The sequence below is a fragment of the Lynx canadensis genome, chromosome C1 (assembly GCF_007474595.2).
Source record: "Lynx canadensis isolate LIC74 chromosome C1, mLynCan4.pri.v2, whole genome shotgun sequence".
Lineage (NCBI taxonomy): Eukaryota > Metazoa > Chordata > Mammalia > Carnivora > Felidae > Lynx > Lynx canadensis.
In genome coordinates, this window is record NC_044310.1 from 181945583 (window position 1) to 181967854 (window position 22272).

Below are 22272 nucleotides of genomic sequence, written 5' to 3' on the forward strand. Positions count from 1 at the left end.
GGGTGGCTCAGTCGATTCGGTGTCCAGCTTCTGCACAGGTCATGAACTTGCGGTCGTTAGTTCGAGCCCCACGTCAGGCTCTGTGCGGACAGCTCAGAGCCTGGAGCCTGCTTCAGACTTGTGTCTCCCTCTCTCTGCCCCTCCCCTGCTCACACGCTTTCACTCAAAAATATGAACATTAAAAAAAAAAAGATATAATGATCACAAATCCCATTTGGCTATAAACATTGAAATGAATGAAACAAAACTCTTCAAAATACAAGAAGTAGATGGAAATTAAATTTTATTAGTTGGAAAATTAAAAGCAGCCTCATTCCTTTCAAAGGAGCATTTCAAAGTAGACCAAACCATGATGCATAAGATAGGAATTCATTGCATTTATGTACATATGTAAGTATTATATAACACACAGCACACAGTCACTTTAATACCACTAGCAGCTAATCACAGAAGTTTGCATTACAAAACTAACCATCCAGGAAATAAAAAATACTCTCTTAAAAGTATAAAAAGAGGGGTGCCTGGGTGGCTCAGTCAGTTGAATGTCTGACTCTTAATTTCAGCTCAGGTCATGATCCCAGGGTCATGGGATGGACCCCCACATCAGGCTCTGCACTGACGGCATGGAGCCTGCTTGGGATTCTCTCTCTTCCCCTTTTCCCCATCTCTCTCTCTCTCTCTCTCTCTCTCCCCCCTCTGCCCCTCCCCCACATGCATGCTTTCTTTCTCACTCTAAAATTTTTTTTTAAGTATAAAAAGAAAACTTTTAGGATTTTCAGACTTTTTTTTTTTTTACAACAAACGTGTTACCTTCATAAATAAAAAAAATTTGAAAAGAAATAAAAGGTTGACAGGCAAATCTATGGTATATTCTTTATATGCTAAACTTAATAGCTTCATATTACTTTTCTAGTAGTATTTTCCCTTTGACTCATTTTTTCCACGATTTTAAGTTGCTACATTAAAGTATCTTTTTTTTTTTAATGTTTATTTATTTTGAGAGAGAGAGCACACAAGCAGGAGAGGAGAAGAGAGAGAGAATCCCAAGCAGGCTCCCTGCTGCCAGTGCAGAGGCGATGTGGGGCTCAATCCCACGAACCGTGAGATCATGACCTGAGCAGAAATCAAGAGTTGGATACCCAACTGACTGGGCCACCCCGGAGCCCCTCCACTAAGATATCATTTTAAATGACCATACATTCTATCTTCCCCAAAGCTGATCATAAATAAATTAATGCATTAATACCACACCTACCTTTTCACAGATGTCATTTAGTGCTCCTGCTAAGATGCGATATGCACTGGTTTTCCCTCCAAATGGTTCTCCCACAATCATGAAACCATGACGCACAATCATCATCTCATATATTTGAAGTATCTTCTCAGAAAAGAATCTGGTCATTTGCAAATTCATGGACTCACAGTTATCTTTGATAGCTGTTAGCAAATCGTTGTAATCTGGTTTTGGTAATTTCACACCAGGAAACAAATCTGAGGTGATTCCCTGATGACAAATGATTTGGGGATTTATATTATACATTCAATACCCTGTCTCTCTCCACACACATATAAGTACACATGATGAAATTCCTCCCATCCTCATATTTAATACTGATGGAAATAGAGCCATTAAATAGTGCAACAGTATTTTTAACAGCTTTTTAGAGGTATCAAGACTAACACAATGAACAATGTTTAAAGTGTTACAATTCGATAGGTGGAACCATCAACTCAATCAAGACAATCAGCCTATCTATCACTCCCCAAAGTCACCTTGTGACCTTTTGTAATCCTCTTTACCTTCTCTCCTTGCCACCTCCCACCTCCGTCACCAAGTTACCACTAATTTCCTTTCTGTTACCTTTTTTTTTTTATTTGTATTGCCTAGAATTTAATACAGATGAAGTTACACATTATGGATGTGGTTTTTTTCTGATTTTTATTCAGCATAAAGATTTGGAGATTTGTGCATGTGACAGCATCTGCTAATAGCTCACTGCATATAAGTATTACATTGCATTGAAGTATAATGGTTTCTAAATCCATACCCCTGTTGATGGACACTTTCATTGTTTCCAGTTTGGGGCTATTAAAAACAGAACTTCTATGAACATTTATATGCAAGTCTTTGTATGGACAAATGCCTTCACTTCTCTTGGGTGAATACTGAGTAGTGGAATACTTGGGTAATGTGGTTATGATTTTAATATTTTAAGAAAGTGTCTGCTTTCCAAGGTGGTTGTATTATTTAAATTTACCCAAATACTTTTAGTAGTCTGTCTTTTCAACTTTTTTTAGTGTTTATGTATTTATTTTTCAGAGAGAGAGAGAGCCCGAGGAAGCGTGTGCATGAGAGTGGGGAGGGGCAGAGAGAGAGGAGACTGAATCCTAGGCGGGCTTCGCCCTGGCAGGCAGCTCAGAGCACCATGCGGGGCTCACCAGCTGTGACATCACGACCTGAGCTGTAACCAAGAGTCAGATGCTTAACCCTCAGAGTCACCCAAGGCACCCTGGTATGGCCAGTCTTTTTAATTTTAGCCCCACTCATAGATGTGTCGCAGTATCTTACTGTGGCTTCAGTTTGCACTTCCTGATGACTATCATTTTTTGTATGTGCTTATTTCCTTTATGTGGATGTTCTTTAGTGACGTACCTGTTCAAATCTTCTGTCTATTTTTAATTGGTTTCTTTCCCTTTTTTTTTTTTTTTTTTAAACATCTAATCATTTTTGAAAGACAGAGACAGACAGCATGGGAAAGCAGAAAAGCAGAGAGAAAGCAGAGAGAGAGGGAGACACAGAATGTGAAGCAGGCTCCAGGCTCTGTGCTGTCAGCACAGAGCCCGATGTGGGGCTCAAACCCACACGCTGTGAGATCATGACCTGAACCAAAGTCAGACACTTAACCAACTGAGCCACCCAAGCACCCCTAATAGGTTTATCTTCTTAATGGCAAGTTTTAACCGTTCTTTAAATATTCTGCATACAATTCCTTCATCATATATCTAATTGGCAAATATTTTTTCCTAGACTGCAACTTGTCTTTCATTCTTTTATCAGTGTCTTTCAAAAAGCAAACTTTCAAAATTTTGATGAGTATATGTTATCAATTTATTGTTTTATGCACTGTGCTTTTGGTGCTGTGTTTAAGAAATTTTTGCCTACCCCAGAGTCACAAAATATTTCTCCTGTTTTCTTTTAGAAATTTTAGTTTTACAATACTTTTAAGTTAAAATGTTAGATGAGTATTATCTGATTTCAAGACTGATTATGCAGTGTCATATTACTATAATGATAGACAAATATATCAGTGGAACAGAACAGGGAGTCCACAAAGAGACCCACATACATTTGAACATCTCATTCTGAACAAAGACAATTTGATGGAGAAAAGATAAAGATAGGATGCCTTTAATCCATACCTCAATATCACATACAAAACTTAGTTCAAAGGTATTTTAATCACTGTGGTGGTTAGTATTTTAATCATCTTAGTCTGTCTCAAAAATTCATGCCCATGCAAAAACCACAAAATGTAACCTCTTTTGGAAATGGGATCTTTGCAGATATAATTAGGTAAATTAAGATGTTATACTGGGCCCTAAATCCAATAACTGCTATCTTTGTAGCAGAAAGGAGACGGAGATTCAAATACAAATACACCCAGGGGAGGCCATGTAAAGGTGGAGGCCGAGATTGGAGCAATGCCAACCCACTCCAAGGAACATCGAGGGTTGCCAATAGCCACCAGAAGCTAAGAAGAGGCAAAGGAGTCTTTTCTAGAGGTTTGATTTCAGACTTCTATCCTCTAGAAATTTGAGAGAATACATTTGTGTTGTCTTAACAGTTTGGGGTACTTTGTTATGGCAGCTTTGGGAACCTGATACGATCATATACTGTATGATTGGAAAGAATTATGATTCCATATTTAGTATATAGGAATATAGGAATATATAAAGTTGATTGCAAGATCTAAGAAACATACCTTTATAAACTGCTAAAGCTGTAAGTATTATAGCAACCTATGTGAGAAAAAGAACTATTTTCTTTACTGTGAAAGTACAAGTGAAAATTCAGAAGTGCTTCATGTTTGAACTACACTTTAGAATTTATGAACTATGAACTTAATTGCCCCTATATTTAATCCTTCAAACGCTGTTATAGAGAAACTGACCTTAGTTTATCAAAGCAGTATGTTTCCTTGGGATAAATGGGAGAAACAAGCATCGTAGCACAGTGGTCAAGAGCACTCCACAGCCTGACTGCATGGTTGAAATTCCCGCTTGCTCATGTACTAGCCATAAATAAAAGTTAATTATCTTTGCCTCAGTTAAATGATCTGTAAAACAGGGATAATGACAGCACCTGCCCTACCTACTGGGTCATTGTGAGCATTAAGTTACTATTAGCAAAGCCCTTGTGTCTGATCCACGGTAAGTCCACAGTGTTTGATAAATAAATAAACATAGCTTCTCAGATTGTTCAAATTGCTTATGGTTGACCTTGAAACCCCAGAACATATTTGGTATCCAGTGGTTCTCAACCAAGACCAGTTGTCCTCACTCTCCTTTCAGGATGTGAGTTGGAAATATGTGGAGTTGTGCTGGTCGTCACAACAAAAAAGGTCTCTAAAAACTGGGGTGAGGGTGAGGGGCAAGGATGCCAAACGTCCTACAGTGCACAGGATAGTCTCGCAACAAGGAATTGTCACTGTCCCAATTTAAAGTGACAGTTATGCAGGACGCCTGGGTGGCTCAGTCAGTTGACTGTCCGACCTTGGCTCAGATCATGATCTCGCAGTTGACGAGTTTGAACCCTGCATGGGGCTCTGTGCCGACAGCTCAGAGCCCGGAGCCTGCTTCGGATTCTGTGTCTCCCTCTCTCTCTGCCCCTCCCCCGCTCATGCTCTGTGTCGGTCTCAAAAATAAATAAACATTAGAAAAAAAAGTGACAGTTATGCTCCATTTTTGAGACATTGCTCAATAATGTTCACGGAGTGAATACACAACTGCTTGAGAATACATCTGGTGAGTCAGATTTCCACGTTATAAAATGCAGTGTTTCGAGGCGCCTGGGTGGTCCGTTGGTTAAGTGTCCGACTTTGGGCCAGGTCATGATCTCACGGTTTGTGATTTCAAGCCCCACATAGGGCTCCATGCTGTCAGTACAGAGCCCACTTCTTCAGATCCTCCCTCCCCTTCCCGCTCTGCCCCTGCCCCTCTCGCGTATGTGCATGCATGCGCCCTGTCTTTCAAAAATAAACATTAAAACAATTATAAAAATATGTAGTTTTTACTCTTGGAAAATTTATTCAGTATACTAGTGCCAAAGACACTGAGGGAAAACATGAGGAAGAAAATTTGAACCTATTCCTTATATATTTGCACTGCCAGCTCTAAGTGCTATGAAAAGATCCTTTCAACTTGGTGATATATGGTTACTAGGGAAAGCTGAAGACACTGGGCCACACTACAGAGACAGTGGCCTTCTCCCCCCTCCCTGTCATACCCCTGCAGTCTTTACACATTGGAAGCTAACTGCTTGAACTTCAAGGCAGCGCAAATTAGTGCACCATCTAACATCTGTTGGGAGACAGGCCCCTGATTCCTTCTATCTGAGACAGGGAAAAGGAAAAGAATGACATCAAATGAAACGTGAAAACCTTAACCGTTATTCTAATACTTCCTCTCAATTAGTAACAGTCTAATCTTAAAAATATAACAAGCTTCTTAAACTTAGTTCTTTCTTTAAATTATCCTGAAAAATCAATTTCATAAAAGCCATTATACTCTTTTAAAGAAATTAAGCTTCTTTAAAAATGTCTTCAATTATTAATTTTTTAAAGTTTTTTGTTTATTTTGGAAAAGACAGAGACACAGCAAGCAGAGAAGGAGCAAAGAGAGAGGGGGAGGCAGAGAGAATACCAAATGGGCTCGACACTGTCAGCACAGAGCCCGACGGGGGGGCCTCGAACTCATCAAACTGTGAGATCATGACCTGAGCCGAAACCAAAAGTCAGACACTTAACCGACAGAGCTACCCAGGCGCCCATCTTCAATTATTAATTTAACAAACATTGACCACGTACCTTTTCTGTGCAAAGGATTCAGTGGTGTGTTAGACCAATTATTCTCCTTCATGGAGCCTACATTCTAATGTAATTTATAAGCAAACATACTTTGCAACTTTTGTGGGTTTATTACATTATGCAGTAAAAAAGTACTATTTAAAAATCGCAACTTGTTGAAAGTCATATAAAGTAACAGAGCTAGTTAAACACACTTCAAGTACAACATGGGATGATCTATGTTTTTCTGTGCCGTGTCATTATTATCTATAGACGTTTCTCCTAGGGAATTGCAAAGTTGGACACTTGATAAATACATCATTTTAAAAATTCTGATATACCAAAATAATAAATGTTCTTACCTCAAAGAGTGGTAAATCGTGGGACAAAAATTTTGGCAGATTTACATCAATAATAGATCTAAGCAGCAAAATTTCTTCATTTTCATTTGGATATTTCAGCTAAAAGAAAATATACTCAAGGTGATCTCCCCATCTTCTAAATGTAACCTCTACATTTTCACACACACATACACACACAGACCCTAAAGACAATTTAAATCCACGTAAAATTGTTCTCATTTATTTTCATTTAATTGGATTGTTATTAATTTTAGAGTCTGAAAAAATTCCAAAACACCTGTGATAGACCCAAAGTTTACTAAAAGCCTGGTTGAACTCCAAACCTGTTGCTCATGCCCGTAATAAGGTTAGCATCGTTCACAAACATGGAAACTGAGAATTATTTCTCCCAACTTCCAACACTTTCTTCAACATCTCACTCCAAAGTTTCTCCTACCATCATGCATTTAATTTTCCAGAACACTCTTCCTTTCCTCTAGAACCTTTATGCCTAATAAATTCCACGTCGCAACTGAACTGGCTCTGTAACCTTACAAAGTCAGTGATGCCCAGCTGTCAAGCTCAGAGCACCCAGTGCCAAAGCTAATTCTGCACATATGGACTTTGTCTTCAGATCAATGTAACTACACATAAATTGTGAAGTGTCAAAAGTCTATTTTGTGATTTGAGAAGCTATTATTTTAAAGCAAATGTTTAAATTGTTTCTTGACATAATAAAAACAAACTTCAAAATATTCAAGCCAACACTTTCAACCACTCTAAATTAGCTTTTGACAAAGAATGATAGGATTCATTTGCAGGATTCATTTGCAGCATAACTTAATAGCTCAATTCCACAGTCAAGATGTCAGTGATAACATACACTAGGACAATGCATTATCTTTTCCATTATCCGGCCACAGAATAATTCTGACATGCCAGGTTAATATAAATTGTTGCTTCTAGTTGCATTTGCTTATTGCAAAAAGACAATGACTTGAAGTTATGCTAGGCTAATGTGAAATAGAATATCACCACCATATATCAGAATTCTCAGTAACATTATTACAGAAGATAAAAATGCATGCCATTGTTCTTAATCATGTAGAATATATTTTAAAACCTTTATCTTCTACAAAACATGAACATGAACATTTTATAAACTCCAAGGTCACATTTTGCATTTTGCTATTAAGTATAGCCTACCTTGCTTTGTTTCATAAAGAAATAATGCACATTAATAGTTCATGGCTCCACAAAATACTTTCAATGAAAGGTTACACAAGCCTTAAAATATTTGTATTTCTCCATCTATATAGTTATGATTCATACCATTTTAAAATTCAAATGTTATGTTGCAAATCTATAACTGCTGGTCTACAATAGATTGTAATTATGGAATTACATTAATTGATAATGTTCAGCCACATTTGTATATATTTATTAATTATACATTATTTCTTTTAAGGCTATATATGTTCATATAGACTGAAAGCCTTCAAAATATTTCTCAGCAACAAGGAATTTTATTCCTTGGTAGTACTTAACTTCATACATTCAAAATTATGGAGGGGCACCTGGGTGGCTCAGTTGGTGAAGGGTCCGACTTCAGCTCAGGTCATGATCTCACAGTTTGTGGGTTCGAGCCCCATGTTGGGCTCTGTGCTGACAGTTCACAACCTGGAGCCTGCTTTGGCTTCTGTGTCTCCCTCTCTCTCTCTGCCCCTCCCCAGCTGGCACTCTGTCTCTCCCTCTCTCTCAAAAATAAATAAACATTAATTTTTTTTTAAATTATGGAATTGAACTCAAATCAAATCACTAAATTACATTTAAGTTTTTACAGATCCTAAAAATTTCCTTTTTCACATGTGCAGACGATCAACTATTTTTTAGTACAACTGAATTTTTTTCAACTGGTGAAACCAGCCAGTATTGGACTCTGTAAAGACAGATGGCCCTGAAATTTACCAACAAAATTTATGAGTAAGAAATAACTTGACTCCTCTACCTTTAGATTCCCAGCGGCAGTAAGCACGGACTTCACAGCTCTCATGCCATAGTCATAGTGATGTTGTGAGGACAACTGCTCTGAACACAAGCGGTAGGTGGCCACGATTTTCACTGACAGTGGACGAGCTGTGACGAACCCACAGGAGTACAGGACTATTTCAGCAATCATGGCATAATCAGGCACCATCATTGCTACCGTCCGAAAGAGAGCCTGTAGGAGTGCAGAATAGGTGTTTTTTAAAGAAGACCATCATAAAGATAACCTACTGGGCATTTCCTTATGACTTTATAGCTCTTCCTCAATAATATTAAATTACAGTGTCCAGATCATATAGATAAGAACACTTAATTTTAAAAATGGATTTCTAGTGGTGCCTGGGTGGCTCAGTTGGTTAAACGTCTAACTCCTGATTTCGAATCAGGTCATGATCTCACGGGCTGGTATGATCAAGCCTCAGGTAGGGCTCTGTGCTGATAGTGAGGAGCTGGCTTGGGATTCTCTCTCTCCCTCTCTGTCTGCCCCACCACTGCTCACATTCTCTCTCTCTGCCTCTCTCAAAATAAATCAATAAACACTTTTAAAAAATAAAAATGGGTTTCTTGTCATTGTTATATAATACATATCATTAACTTCTGTATAAGTATTTTTCCTTAAATCATGATTTAAGAACACTTATAAATTCTTATGGTACTTAGATCGATTCTTCTTGGCAAGTGACAGATTATAGGGAAAAAGTATCCAATTCTGCTGGGATGTCCAAAAGCTGGGCTTTTCTTCTGGGCTGGTGAAAAAGTGCCTGGTTTGGGGAGACCTGGGCTGTAAGTGAGGTTCTCTAGGAATCTAATTAATTATATGCAGTGGGCTAATCAGATTACTCCTAATAACAAGGCTATGTTAGATAAATAAGGTATTTTGAGATATTTTTAACTTTTTTGTGTCTATAGTAAGCATGTCAGTCTTTCATCAAGCATAAAGAAATGAAAACTGGAAGTCTCAGATAATTAATACTAGAAATAAATCAGTTTTCCAAATTGTAAAGATATTTTTATTGATTGATTTTTGAGAGATAAAGAGATAAAGAAAGAGAGAGAGAGAGAGAGAGAGAGAGAGAGAGAGAGAGAATCCCAAGCAGCCTCCATGCCGATGTGGGGCTTGATCTCACACCTGTGAGATCATGACCTGAGCCAACAGCAAGAATCGTACTCTTAACCAACTGAGCCATCCAGGTGCTCCACAATATTTTTTCTCATGATATTTTAACTGTTGTGGGATAGATAAATGTTACATGATGCTAACTAAAGAGAAAACTCAACAGATTTTAGAAGAATAAATAAGAAAATTTAACTTCACAGAGCACCTGGGTGGCTCAGTCGGTTAAGCATCTGGCCTTGGCTTAGGTCATGATCTCATAGCTCGTGGGTTCGAGCCCCGTGTCAGGCTCTGGGCTGACAGCTCAGAGCCTGGAGCCTGCTTTGGATTCTGAGTCTCCCTCCCTCTCTGCCCCTACCCTACTCATGCTCTGTCTCTCTCTCCCTCAAAAATAAAGATTAAAAAGAAATAAAAAAATAAAAGAAAATTTAACTTTAGAATGTTATTACGTGTCAAGTCCTACTTCAATAGCTCGTACATTTAGACAGGAAACTTTGTGTACTAAAGAGAAAAAAATAATATTCTAGAAAAGTGGCAATTTTTTTTAAGTAGGCTCCATGCCCAATGTGGGTCTTGAACTCACAACCCTGAGACCGAGAGTTGCATGCTGTACTAATTGAGCCAGCCAGGTGCCCCTAGAAAAATGCTAATTTTTATTCAGATAGTTGGTAAGTATCTTCCAGGAATTCATTGAATTACCCGAAACACAGGCAGATAGAAAATTAGACATCTCGCTTAAGTGATCCTATAGACTGTTCCAGGTTGAGAATGAAAGATTTGCATCAAACAAGATCCTTCCAATGTGTTAATTACTAGCTAGAGACCTTAGTACACCTATTTTATCAGTAAGGTTACCATTAAAGAAAGAATAAAATGTTAAAAATACATAGCTTGAGCAAATAACTTGGAACAGAGAAGCTTAAACAAGTGCTCTAAGGCACTACATATTTGAGAAACAAAGAATGCAAGAGAATTACTATATGCATAGTACCTCTTCAAATTTTTTTAATGTTTATTTCTTTTTGAGAGAGAGAGACAGGGCATGAGTGGGGGAGGGACATAGAGAGGGAGACACAGAATCTGAAGTAGGCTCCAGGCTCTGGAGCCATCAGCACAGAGCCCGATGCAGGGCTTGAACCCACAAACTGTGAGATCATGACCTGAGCCGAAGTCAGACACTTAACCAACTAAGACACCCACGTGCCATAGATAGTACCTCTTTAAAAGCGTAGTTTCTCAACCACTTTTTTTTTTCTCTCAAGTAAAAGAATGAATGAATCAATCAATGAATCAATGAACAAATCAGTCAGTGGGTCCATGGCTAGGTTAGGGTGGTGTGGTCTTTCCACAATAGTATAAACTGCTACTAGTTTAAGGTGAACATTCAGGTCTGTGTGTTGTAGGCTTCCCTCTGACAACCTCAGGTATTTCACAAATTCCTATTCACATTCTTTCAGCCCTATTAGCAATATGGCCGTGGAACACTATGCAACAGACAGATCAGTAGCCAAGAGAACAAAAAACAGAGTGTGGTAAAGAAGTTTTGAGGGGTTATCATGCTGTTCCATCCAATAGGAATCCTTCACCAAAGACTTAACTTTGCCTTTTATATATCACAGAGGAAAGCATCCTGCTCAAAATATTTTTAGGACTAAACTGTTATGGGGGTGGATATTCTAATTCAATGATTCTCAAACAGTGTGTGAGAAATACTGATATGATATGCTTTGATTTGAAATGTGTCAGAAATAATTTGTTAGTAACAGCAATAAGTTTAAAGGCAATTTAGTGCTCTTAAAAATTTTTAAGTTAGATTCTGGCTTACCCAATGACATACTTTCTTGAGTGTAAGAGTATAGTTCCAAGTATCATACCCAGGCTTGAATGAATTCTGATACATATAGTCAACACGACCATTATCTTTCTGGAAAGCTATGTATCAGGTTATTGGCTTTGTGATATTAGAAGATCTGGAATATGCCTGTTTTACCATGGCTTCTAGCATTCGACTATTCTGAAATGTCATGTTGAGTGGATTAGAATAGTTTTAATATTAACTATAGCTTCTCTAAGGTAGAAATGTGCTTAAGGAATCGACCTACTATGCAGATCTTATCTAGGGGTACAGGATGTCAAAAGGGGACTCTTTCTGCATGATGCACATAGGCGTAGGGAGATGGCAGCCCAGGGGAAGCTGGGTCCTAATTCCAAGGTTCTTGTAGATCAGGCCAAGAACTTTGAACAGTTTTTCTGCAGGCAAAACAAAAACAAAAAGCCCAGTAGCTTAACTCTGGAAGTTATAGGATCACATTTCTTCTGATGACACCGGTAGACTTTTAATGGGGAATTCGTTAGAGTGAATTTTAGTGAGGAAGAGATTGGTGACAAGTGGGTTGCTGCACTAAGACACACAAGAGGAGACTGAAGAGGGACAGAAACAAGGTGTGGTGATGAGACTAAGTGGGAGCAGCAAGAACTATAAGGCTTTTGTAAAATAGGATTCCCATTATTGGGGACCAGCTGAACCACTGGGTGAAGAAGAGGGAAGCTTCAAGGATGACTTTGAAGACATTCTCCAGGCCTCTGGGCCTCAGTAAGACTTTTGTTTTTGTTTCAAGGAAGACAGATTTCTTTCTTTTCAGACTAAGGCATTTTCTTCAAAATTGTTAGGTGTTTCCATGTATACTTGCAAACAGACACCCTGTAGCACTTCTAACTAAGGAGACTGCACAGTGGGAAGAACAACAAAGCTACCAGAATTTAAGAGCAACTTTTGGTCTAAAGTAGAAGGAAAATAATACATCACCCACAGAACCACAGGTGGATAATTTTGACACCATTTCAACACGCACGGCACATGAAACCATGAGACAACCTGCATTACAGGTTACAAGGGCATTGACACACTCAGCTAATAACAGTCCCAGCTTTTTACGATGAGCTATTCACACCTTTCTGCCTTTACAAATACTATGTAATCACGTTGATCCTACTTAAGAAAAACAGCAAATAAAAGCACTGCTACAAAAAGAGCTTTCCAAATGTAAACCACAATGAAAAGTTGCAAAATGCTTCTTAGATAAAAGAAGATTTACCAGTTTTTATTTTTTAATCATACCATCCTTCACTAAGGCAGAGTACTAAAACATCTAACATATAAAAGTGCATGGAATACAAATACCAAATACCGGGTAGCAATTGGTTGAATCAAGTCTTTTCGGTGGAAGAGAAAAATTCCTCACCTAGTCTAAGAAGTCCATCTAAATATGTGAATAGTGGAAGGAATGTAGGAACAAGCTCCAGGGAACTCGGTTTTAGATCCACAATTACCATTGCATTATTCTTCAACATTGTTCTTTATGCACTAGCCATAGATGCAGTTTATCAGAAAAGGATATAAAATGCCTAAGATATGGGGAAATGCCATATTTCTCTCACAATCAACTTTTTGTTTTTTAAGTGAAGATTCTAGATTGAATTAGCAAAGTGTTTTGCTCATTTTACCCAGAAAAAAAAATAGTGTTGGGTATAAATGAGAACTGAGAGTTGATGTGAGCTGTGAATTATTTCAGCCTCTGTTGGAAGGCAATTCAGCAACACAGCACTTGGTCCTATGGCCATACTTCAGGAAATATTTTAAAATAGAGAAAAGCCTTAAGTAAAAATTGCCATTGCATTATTATTCATAACAAAGGAAAACTAAAAGCAACCTAAATAACAGTAAGGCACAATGCAGTAAATTTATTTACTGTTTTGAATTACGTTTATACAGACAGGAAAATGCTCATGCTATAATGTTAACCTGGAAAAAAAACTGAGCATACACAATTGCCTGATTCCACCATTTAAAATGAGCATTTTAAAAGGCATTTAAAATTGTGGGATACAATATAGTAAAGAATAGGATGGGTATCTTTTTCAGTATTTCCTATATTTTCTAATTTTCTGTAATTATCATTATTTTTTTTAGTAGGCTCCATGCCCAACGTGGGGCTTGAACTCACAACCCTGAGATCAAGAGTTGAATGCTCTACTGACTGAGCCACAGCCAGGAGCCCCAATTATCATTATTTTTTAAACACAAATTTGGAAACTGCACTGGGTTTGCGTATTTATTTTCTAAGGGCACTCAAAGCTTTACAAATTATTTTCTAAAAGAGTGTTCTATAACATCCAAAAGCAAATGTTTTGCATAAAATTCAAAGATGACATGTTCTTTCTTTTTTACATATTAACTTTATAAACTACAGAGAGGAAATAGATGATATAATTGCCCCTTCTGTACCTTCAGATTATCTGGCAGTTCTGATCGCCCTGCATATCCAGGGTTCATTGTTATAAAGACAGCACACGTGGGGTCGAGTTTTAACTCGGTTCCTTCAAACACCAGTATATCAGTACCTGCATTAATACCTGTGGGTCATCAAGAATGAAACGCATTAGCAATTCCACATATAAATACGATTTGTGCCATGCACTGCCTCTCATATTTCTGTTTTCACATAATGCAGAGACAAACTAGTCCATTACCTCTTTGGATAGTAAGAATTTGTTGAGCAACCACAGACAGTACTTCCAAATCAATTCTGTTAAACTCATCAAAGCAAGCCCAGGCGCCACAAGATAACAGTCCCTGGGAGAAAAGAGTAATGAAATTTTTCAATTATATCTGATTGAATGTTGCATTGAAATGTTGCGTTTTCACCTGATGTTTTCGAGGATTTAATATCCTAGCAAGGAAATTCCTTATTCACCTTTATCTTTAAAGACAGCATATTATTTTTTATTAGAAATTCATTATTCTCCATGAATAAGGAGTTTGATCAGTTGGAAAATTGTCCAATTGATCTATAGCTTTTTATTTTCTGTATATCTCTTGGCATTTAGATGTATACCTGAAATCTCAAAGCCTTTCTTACTTTTTTGTATACAAGTTGATTTTGCTTGCTTTTTCTACATGCAATTTTTTATTTTCTAGATTTTATTTTCTCATTTTCTAGATTGCAATAATTCTCTAAATAAGATGATTTCTTTGCTAATGAGACTACTTTGTGGTCTTAGGACCTTAACAGTCAACTAACAGTCTCAGGCCCCAGTTTGCACTTCTAACTCAAAACTACCTCACAAATATGTGTCCTTTGGTCATTAAAGAAAACTGGAAAACCAAGCTTGAGTAGCTCAGTCCAAATTCAAATTTACTTAAAAAAAATCAATTTGACATTTATTGAATGCATTTCCTGTAGATTGTATGTGTATGTATATGTGTTTCATTAAGTACCTGGTAGATGCCAGGCATGATGCATGTCTTTTATGTAAAGAAACTAAGACTATATCATACAAGATATTAAGTAATTAATAAAAGGCCACACAGCTAATAGTGCCTGACATTGGATTTATACACAGTTCCACTACTGAATCCCACTGGATTAAACGTGAACTCCATGAATTTCGAAGATTAGTACATTTTCATTAGAGAAGACTATGACTTTGATCTCTGCATATCATAAAAGGATTAGAAATCACAGAGAACAAAAAATGCTTTTGAAGTTACATATTCAATCAATTATAAGGATTGTGAGGTTCTTAATAGTAAGACCCATGTCTGTCTCATTCTGTACCCCCATTATTCAGCATGTTCCTAACACAAAGTATGTAACCAACACATACTTTTCAATCTATAGCAAAGAATGAAGAATATCATTATATACATTCAAAAACTGAGTAGTACATACCAGACTTTTCTTTAAACATTTAGGAATATAATAGCTGTTCAAACTACACTACACACAGACTCTTTAAGATTTACTATCTCTTTCATAAATAATCATTACAGTAAGATTGCGTGTCATTACAGAGTATGATTAATGTGATAAGGGGACATTGGAATGCTTTTTTGATACTTATTATAATTTTGACTTTTAAAATCTTTTTCTAATTGTTTCAGCATAACAAAGGCAGACACTTTTTATATTCCATATCTGTTATAAAATGACCAGGTCGTATTTCAGCCAGAACAGTTTATTGTACAGGGTAGGATTTGTATATTCTTTTTTTGTGAGTTTGTGTATGTGCATTTTTAATGTTAACTTTTCTGAAATAAATTTTGGAAAATAATTACAGAATATTTAAAAGTAAGAATTACAGAATCTTCACAGAAACATACACATAAACAAATAAACAGAACCCATAATCCCAAACGGATAATTCTGTGGTCAACTGTACCAACTAACATTTTAAGGACTAATAGGCTGTAGCAATAAAATGCTAAAAAGACCAGATATTCATAGGTTTAATTTTTTTTAATGTTTATTTATTTTTGAGAGAGAGAGAGAGAGAGAGAGAGAGAGAGAGAGAGAATGAGCAGGGGAGGGGCAGAGAGACAGAGACACAGAATCTGAAGCAGGCTCCAGGCTCTGAGCTGTCAACACAGAGCCTGACGTGGGGCTCAAACTCACGGACCCTGAGATCATGACCTGAGCCGAAGTCAGATGCTTAACTGATTGAGCCACCCAGGCACCCCAGATGTCATGGGTTTTTAGACAAGGATGTTATATTTTTAACTTCCCCCTTTTGTAATCTTACAGACTCCTAGGAGTGAGAATCTGACTCAGAATAAGAATAAAAAGTGGATTTTAACTTCACATAAAAAGATTAACTAGAGTGTATCTGTGAAAGTAAATTACTAAATCATGACTTGTTAATAATAAGAGCTATAGGTTAAAGAAGAGATTCCCCACAGTCTTTACGTGATGTATTTGTTCTCACATTTTTAGCTGCCCCAGTATACTGAAGGGACACCACTCATTCCTATTAGTAATATTGACCCATCACAGCAGGGGCTGGGGGCTGAGGGACAGTTCCTTCTCAGGTAAGCTTTTGAAATAACCCTACTCCTCTTGAGAATGAAGATAGTGTTTTAATTTTACTTAAAATACAAATAAGTCTTATACTTGCATTAAATTATCTTTCATTATAAATGAACTTCCTCTCTGAGAAGTCATCGTTTTGTAAAGAAATGAGTCAATTCAAACCTTAAAGAATTTCCCTAAAGCTAGATAATCCAACCCATCAGAGCAGTTGAAAACGACACACTGTTTGGCCACTGCTTTTGCTAAATCTTTGGTAGTTTCGGTCTTTCCTGTGCCAGCTGGCCCTTCAGGTGCTCCTCCAAGGTGCAGGTGAAGAGCTCCAAACAAGGTCCTGAAATAGAAGCAATAAGCAATCTTTGTAGAATAACGTTATTCTTAAATATCTATTATGAACAGAGGAAAAGTTTAAACTGACAGCCAAATTTTCTCCTTCCTCTTAAATAATTTCTTCCTTCCCATGAATCTCGGAAAATCTTTGTGCATTACTTTATCTGTTATCATATTTAATTTGTGAATAGCTGATTATATATGACAAAGTCAGAACAAACACACTTTTGAAATTCAATGCTGACTCTGGTCAATATGGAGAATTCAGCTGAGGCCGTAAACCATCCAATGCCCCTAATTACAAGAATTTGGAAATGCTACATAGAAAAAGATACTAACTTTGGAAATACATAGCCATTTTTGAAAGAACGGAAAGGAAATCACCAAAGAAGAGGAAATGCAATGCTGTCAGTAATTAGGTGCTTAAACTATAGAGGTGCATATTGTTTTGGGATCTGCATACAAACACAAGTGTATTTACTACCACAGGAATAGAAAAACTCTTAGAACTGAGCGAGGTGAAGAGCTGAAACAGATTTACCTATATAAACTCAGAAGCCTTGAAAAACTGACTTCTCTCTAAAGAGGAAGTAAAGTTATTTTAGCAGCCTACTCAAAAAAGACAAAGAATCAACTACAGAGGAGTTAGGAAGCTTATACTTCATGTAGCACCCAATCAAAAGCCTACATCATTCATAGGGGTATGGTCCCAATATCCATTATTCATGGGCATGTGAACCCAAACTAAGAAATTAACATTGAAATTTTGTTCTGGACCAAAGAAAACCCTAGAGCCCTTTTCAGAGGTAAATGTGAAACTGCTCCCCATGGACACCTCCACAGCTGAGGAAATGTAAGACTGCATGGGGAAGTGACCCTTACTAAAAAAGGAACTCACGATTAAAACTAGAGAGAGAGGGATCTGAGTTAAGAGTCAGACTTGCAGTGGCAGATGGACAAAGGTGTGGGAGGATTACTGTGTACATGGTACTCTTTGGCATCCTGGTGGTTTATTCAATTAGATTTTAATAAAAAGCAATAGACATAAGAAAATTGTGAGGGGAAAAAAGCCAATTTCATAAAAGAGGCAACGTGAACTCTAGCAATAAAAAATATAGTCATTGAACTTTTTTTTTTAGATGTTTATATTTGAGAGAGAGGGAGAGGGAGAGAGAGAAAGCACGAGCATGAACAGGGGAGGAGCAGAGAGAGAGAGGCAGACACAGAATGTGAAGCAGGCTCCAGGCTCTGAGCTGTCAGCACAGAACCCAGCCAGCATGGTTCCCGAACTCACAAACTGTGAGATCATGACCTAAGTCCAAGTCAGACGCTTAACGGACTTAGCCACCCAGGCACCTCTAATGACTGAACTTTTTATTTTTTTATTTATTTTTTTTTTAATTTTTTTTTTATATATATGAAATTTATTGACAAATTGGTTTCCATACAACACCCAGTGCTCATCCCAAAAGGTGCCCTCCTCAATACCCATCACCCACCCTCCCCTCCCTCCCACCCCCCATCAACCCTCAGTTTGTTTTCAGTTTTTAACAGTCTCTTATGCTTTGGCTCTCTCCCACTCTAACCTCTTTTTTTTTTTTCCTTCCCCTCCCCCATGGGTTCCTGTTAAGTTTCTCAGGATCCACATAAGAGTGAAACCATATGGTATCTGTCTTTCTCTGTATGGCTTATTTCACTTAGCATTACACTCTCCAGTTCCATCCACGTTGCTACAAAAGGCCATGTTTCATTTTTTCTCATTGCCACATAGTATTCCATTGTGTATATATACCACAATTTCTTTATCCATTCATCAGTTGATGGACATTTAGGCTCTTTCCATAATTTGGCTATTGTTGAGAGTGCTGCTATGAACATTGGGGTACAAGTGCCCCTATGCATCAGTACTCCTGTATCCCTTGGATAAATTCCTAGCAGTGCTATTGCTGGGTCATAGGGTAGGTCTATTTTTAATTTTCTGAGGAACCTCCACACTGCTTTCCAGAGCGGCTGCACCAATTTGCATTCCCACCAACAGTGCAAGAGGGTTCCCGTTTCTCCACATCCTCTCCAGCATCTATAGTCTCCTGATTTGTTCATTTTGGCCACTCTGACTGGCGTGAGGTGATACCTGAGTGTGGTTTTGATTTGTATTTCCCTGATAAGGAGCGACGCTGAACATCTTTTCATGTGCCTGTTGGCCATCTGGATGTCTTCTTTAGAGAAGTGTCTATTCACGTTTTCTGCCCATTTCTTCACTGGGTTATTTGTTTTTCGGGTGTGGAGTTTGGTGAGCTCTTTATAGATTTTAGATACTAGCCCTTTGTCCGATATGTCATTTGCAAATACCTTTTCCCATTCCGTTGGTTGCCTTTTAGTTTTGTTGGTTGTTTCCTTTGCTGTGCAGAAGCTTTTTATCTTCATAAGGTCCCAGTAATTCACTTTTGCTTTTAATTCCCTTGCCTTTGGGGATGTGTCGAGTAAGAGATTGCTACGGCTGAGGTCAGAGAGGTCTTTTCCTGCTTTCTCCTCTAAGGTTCTGATGGTTTCCTGTCTCACATTTAGGTCCTTTATCCATTTTGAGTTTATTTTTGTGAATGGTGTAGGAAAGTGGTCTAGTTTCAACCTTCTGCATGTTGCTGTCCAGTTCGCCCAGCACCATTTGTTAAAGAGGCTGTCTTTTTTCCATTGGATGTTCTTTCCTGCTTTGTCAAAGATGAGTTGGCCATACGTTTGTGGGTCTAGTTCTGGGGTTTCTATTCTATTCCATTGGTCTGTGTGTCTGTTTTTGTGCCAATACCATGCTGTCTTGATGATTACAGCTTTGTAGTAGAGGCTAAAGTCTGGGATTGTGATGCCTCCTGCTTTGGTCTTCTTCTTCAAAATTCCTTTGGCTATTCGGGGCCTTTTGTGGTTCCATATGAATTTTAGGATTGCTTGTTCTAATTTCGAGAAGAATGCTGGTGCAATTATGATTGGGATTGCATTGAATGTGTAGATAGCTTTGGGTAGTATTGACATTTTGACAATATTTATTTTTCCAATCCATGAGCAGGGAATGTCTTTCCATTTCTTTAAATCTTCTTCAATTACCTTCATAAGCTTTCTATAGTTTTCAGCATACAGATCCTTTACATCTTTGGTTAGATTTATTCCTAGGTATTTTATGCTTCTTGGTGCAATTGTGAATGGGATCAGTTTCTTTATTTGTCTTTCTGTTGCTTCATTGTTAGTGTATAAGAATGCAACTGATTTCTGTACATTGATTTTGTATCCTGCAACTTTGCTGAATTCATGTATCAGTTCTAGCAGACTTTTGGTGGAGTCTATCGGATTTTCCATGTATAATATCATGTCATCTGCAAAAAGCGAAAGCTTGACTTCATCTTTGCCAATTTTGATGCCTTTGATTTCCTTTTGTTGTCTGATTGCTGATGCTAGAACTTCCAGCACTATGTTAAACAACAGCGGTGAGAGTGGGCATCCCTGTCGTGTTCCTGATCTCAGGGAAAAAGCTCTCAGTTTTTCCCCGTTGAGGATGATGTTAGCTGTGGGCTTTTCATAAATGGCTTTTATGATCTTTAAGTATGTTCCTTCTATCCCGACTTTCTCAAGGGTTTTTATTAAGAAAGGGTGCTGGATTTTGTCAAAGGCCTTTTCTGCATCGATTGACAGGATCATATGGTTCTTCTCTTTTTTTTTGTTAATGTGATGTATCACGTTGATTGATTTGCGAATGTTGAACCAGCCCTGCATCCCAGGAATGAATCCCACTTGATCATGGTGAATAATTCTTTTTACATGCTGTTGAATTCGATTTGCTAGTATCTTATTGAGAATTTTTGCATCCATATTCATCAGGGATATTGGCCTGTAGTTCTCTTTTTTACTGGGTCTCTGTCTGGTTTAGGAATCAAAGTAATACTGGCTTCATAGAATGAGTCTGGAAGTTTTCCTTCCCTTTCTATTTCTTGGAATAGCTTGAGAAGGATAGGTATTATCTCTGCTTTAAATGTCTGGTAGAACTCCCCTGGGAAGCCATCTGGTCCTGGACTCTTATTTGTTGGGAGATTTTTGATAACCGATTCAATTTCTTCACTGGTTATGGGTCTGTTCAAGCTTTCTATTTCCTCCTGATTGAGTTTTGGAAGAGTGTGGGTGTTCAGGAATTTGTCCATTTCTTCCAGGTTGTCCAATTTGTTGGCATATAATTTTTCATAGTATTCCCTGATAATTGCTTGTATCTCTGAGGGATTGGTTGTAATAATTCCATTTTCATTCATGATTTTATCTATTTGGGTCATCTCCCTTTTCTTTTTGAGAAGCCTGGCTAGAGGTTTGTCAATTTTGTTTATTTTTTCAAAAAACCAACTCTTGGTTTCGTTGATCTGCTCTACAGTCTTTTTAGATTCTATATTGTTTATTTCTGCTCTGATCTTTATTATTTCTCTTCTTCTGCTGGGTTTAGGCTGCCTTTGCTGTTCTGCTTCTAGTTCCTTTAGGTGTGCTGTTAGATTCTGTATTTGGGATTTTTCTTGTTTCTTGAGATAGGCCTGGATTGCAATGTATTTTCCTCTCAGGACTGCCTTCGCTGCGTCCCAAAGCGTTTGGATTGTTGTATTTTCATTTTCGTTTGTTTCCATATATTTTTTGATTTCTTCTCTAATTGCCTGGTTGACCCACTCATTCGTTAGTAGGGTGTTCTTTAACCTCCATGCTTTTGGAGGTTTTCCAGACTTTTTCCTGTGGTTGATTTCAAGCTTCATAGCATTGTGGTCTGAAAGTATGCATGGTATAATTTCAATTCTTGTAAACTTATGGAGGGCTGTTTTGTGACCCAGTATATGATCTATCTTGGAGAATGTTCCATGTGCACTCGAGAAGAAAGTATATTCTGTTGCTTTGGGATGCAGAGTTCTAAATATATCTGTCAAGTCCATCTGATCCAATGTCTCATTCAGGGCCCTTGTTTCTTTATTGACTGTGTGTCTAGATGATCTATCCATTTCTGTAAGTGGGGTGTTAAAGTCCCCAGCAATTACCACATTCTTATCAATAAGGTTGCTTATGTCTGTGAGTAATTGTTTTATATATTTGGGGGCTCCGGTATTCGGCACATAGACATTTATAATTGTTAGCTCTTCCTGATGGATAGTCCCTGTAACTATTATATAATGTCCTTCTTCATCTCTTGTTACAGCCTTTAATTTAAAGTCTAGTTTGTCTGATATAAGTATGGCTACTCCAGCTTTCTTTTGGCTTCCAGTAGCATGATAAATAGTTCTCCATCCCCTCACTCTGAATCTAAAGGTGTCCTCAGGTCTAAAATGAGTCTCTTGTAGACAGCAAATAGATGGGTCTTGTTTTTTTATCCATTCTGATACCCTATGTCTTTTGGTTGGCGCATTTAATCCATTTACATTCAGTGTTATTATAGAAAGATACGGGTTTAGAGTCATTGTGATGTCTGTATGTTTTATGCTTGTAGTGATGTCTCTGGTACTTTGTCT

General features: G+C 37.7%; 1 protein-coding gene across 2 annotated transcripts in view; it reads right to left on the reverse strand.

Annotated features, from left to right (window-relative positions):
• The window catches only part of DNAH7 (dynein axonemal heavy chain 7), a 270159-nt gene that overhangs the window by 147942 nt on the left and 99945 nt on the right, over positions 1–22272 (reverse strand). For both annotated transcript variants that reach the window (XM_030328070.1, XM_030328069.1), the window contains 6 exons: positions 16598–16766; positions 14097–14199; positions 13852–13979; positions 8415–8627; positions 6428–6526; positions 1256–1504 (listed from right to left, as the gene is read on the reverse strand). In XM_030328070.1, the coding sequence (XP_030183930.1) occupies positions 1256–1504; positions 6428–6526; positions 8415–8627; positions 13852–13979; positions 14097–14199; positions 16598–16766 (961 nt within the window). The remainder of the gene's footprint in view (positions 1–1255; positions 1505–6427; positions 6527–8414; positions 8628–13851; positions 13980–14096; positions 14200–16597; positions 16767–22272) is intronic.